Source organism: Orycteropus afer, unplaced genomic scaffold (assembly GCF_000298275.1).
Source record: "Orycteropus afer afer isolate SDZICR_OR568_19922 unplaced genomic scaffold, OryAfe1.0 scaffold00021, whole genome shotgun sequence".
Classification (NCBI taxonomy): Eukaryota; Metazoa; Chordata; class Mammalia; order Tubulidentata; family Orycteropodidae; genus Orycteropus; species Orycteropus afer.
In genome coordinates this window covers 1,831,253-1,832,796 of record NW_006921608.1, presented here as the reverse complement: position 1 = coordinate 1,832,796, position 1,544 = coordinate 1,831,253, and the positions used below count along the sequence as shown (strand labels likewise).

The 1,544-nt window shown below is 37.7% G+C and overlaps 1 protein-coding gene across 1 annotated transcript in view; it reads left to right on the top strand.

Annotated features, from left to right (window-relative positions):
• PKHD1L1 (PKHD1 like 1) overlaps positions 1–1,544 on the top strand; it is a 199,004-nt gene that overhangs the window by 157,418 nt on the left and 40,042 nt on the right. Inside the window, exon 68 of the mRNA XM_042783626.1 lies at positions 733–890. Within this exon, the coding sequence (XP_042639560.1) occupies positions 733–890 (158 nt within the window). The remainder of the gene's footprint in view (positions 1–732; positions 891–1,544) is intronic.

Sequence of the window (1,544 nt, the reverse complement as noted above, 5' to 3'; positions counted from 1 at the left end):
TTGTTGTTATGTGCCGTTGAGTCGGCCCCGACTCATAGCGACCCCTCCTTGGGTTTCTGAGGCAGTATCACTACAGAAGTAGGATTGCCCAAACTTCCTTCCGAGGAGTGGCTGGTGGGTTTGAACCGCCAGCCTTCTGGTTAGCAGTCAAGGTATATATATTCCTTGGAGATCTCAATCAAGGGAGAAAAGAAGGGCTGTTCATACACAGGAGACAGCTCAGGGGCCAGGAGGGAAGGACACAGGGAAGAGGTAACTACAGGGAGGAAGTGGTAAGAGAGTTGTTGCATTGTGGTAAATTGTAGTCAATGTCATGAGACAAAGTGTATGTGAACTGCTGTATGGAAAATTAATTTTCTTTGTATACTTTCACCCAAATCATAATAAAATTTTTTTAAAAAATTATTATTAGAGATACATGTAAACCTACTATTTCCCTCAATGACCTTCCATATAAATCCTCACTGGTGCGTTACTTTACTCTTCTTAGCTTGGGCTTTTAGTAAAACTAAGGGTCATAGGGAGAAGTTGCTTCCCGGTATTTTTTTTTTTTTTTTTTTTAATAAACCAATGTTTGAGAAATAGCTTGGATGGATTCATACCTGGGTTAACATAATGGGTACAGTTGCTGACATTGACTACTGAAATTTATTTTGAATACAATTACCCTTCAGATGTGCTGATAATGTTCACAATATGAGAACGTGAACTTTGTTTTTTGTGTGGATTTAGGCCCACAGGATCATGGCTGGTGTGCTGGATACACGTGCCAGAGAAGACTGTCCCTATTTCATAGCATTGTAGCTCTGAACAAATCTTATGAGGTTTACTTCACTGGCACCAGTCCTCAGAATCTTCGACTGATGTTACTTAATGTTGATCATAACAAGGTAAGGCAAGATAAAAATAATTTCTAAGAGTTATTGGCATTGATTATTCACATATAATTCTATCTGCCATGGACTATAGCGTTGTCCCCTCCTCTATATCATAATCAGCCTAACAGCTCATTTTCAAGGACCATCAGGGTACCACTAAAAACACTATTAGTGCAAGTTCCACAAACCTGAACACATTAGTATCAAGCCTTCCCCATATACACTTGAGTTTGCTGCTTCCTATGTGAGGTGTAATTGGGAGACCTATAATTTATGTAATTAACGAGTAAACTTGAACTTTTACGTAAAAATAGTTTCCATCCTGGTCACTTAGAATTATGTATTTATTCTACAATGTCACTTTTATTTATAAATGTCAGAAATACACCTCTGGAATTCACTTCAGAGATTGTGGCATATTATTAAAATATCTTCAATAATGTCAAATCTTTGCTATAAAGTAAATTTAGCTGTGTCCATTAAATTTATATACTCTGTGACAGTGGGAAAGAGTGTGAGGTTAAGCAGTAGTTTTATCATTTAGATTTTCTTCTCTATGAATGTGAGACTTCAAGGTCCCAGAGTGTCAGGAATATGAAAAAAGGATCAAGAAGAGACAGGAGTAAAGAAAGGAAATAGCTCCTTCTCAGGTGTTAGCTGTCCTGT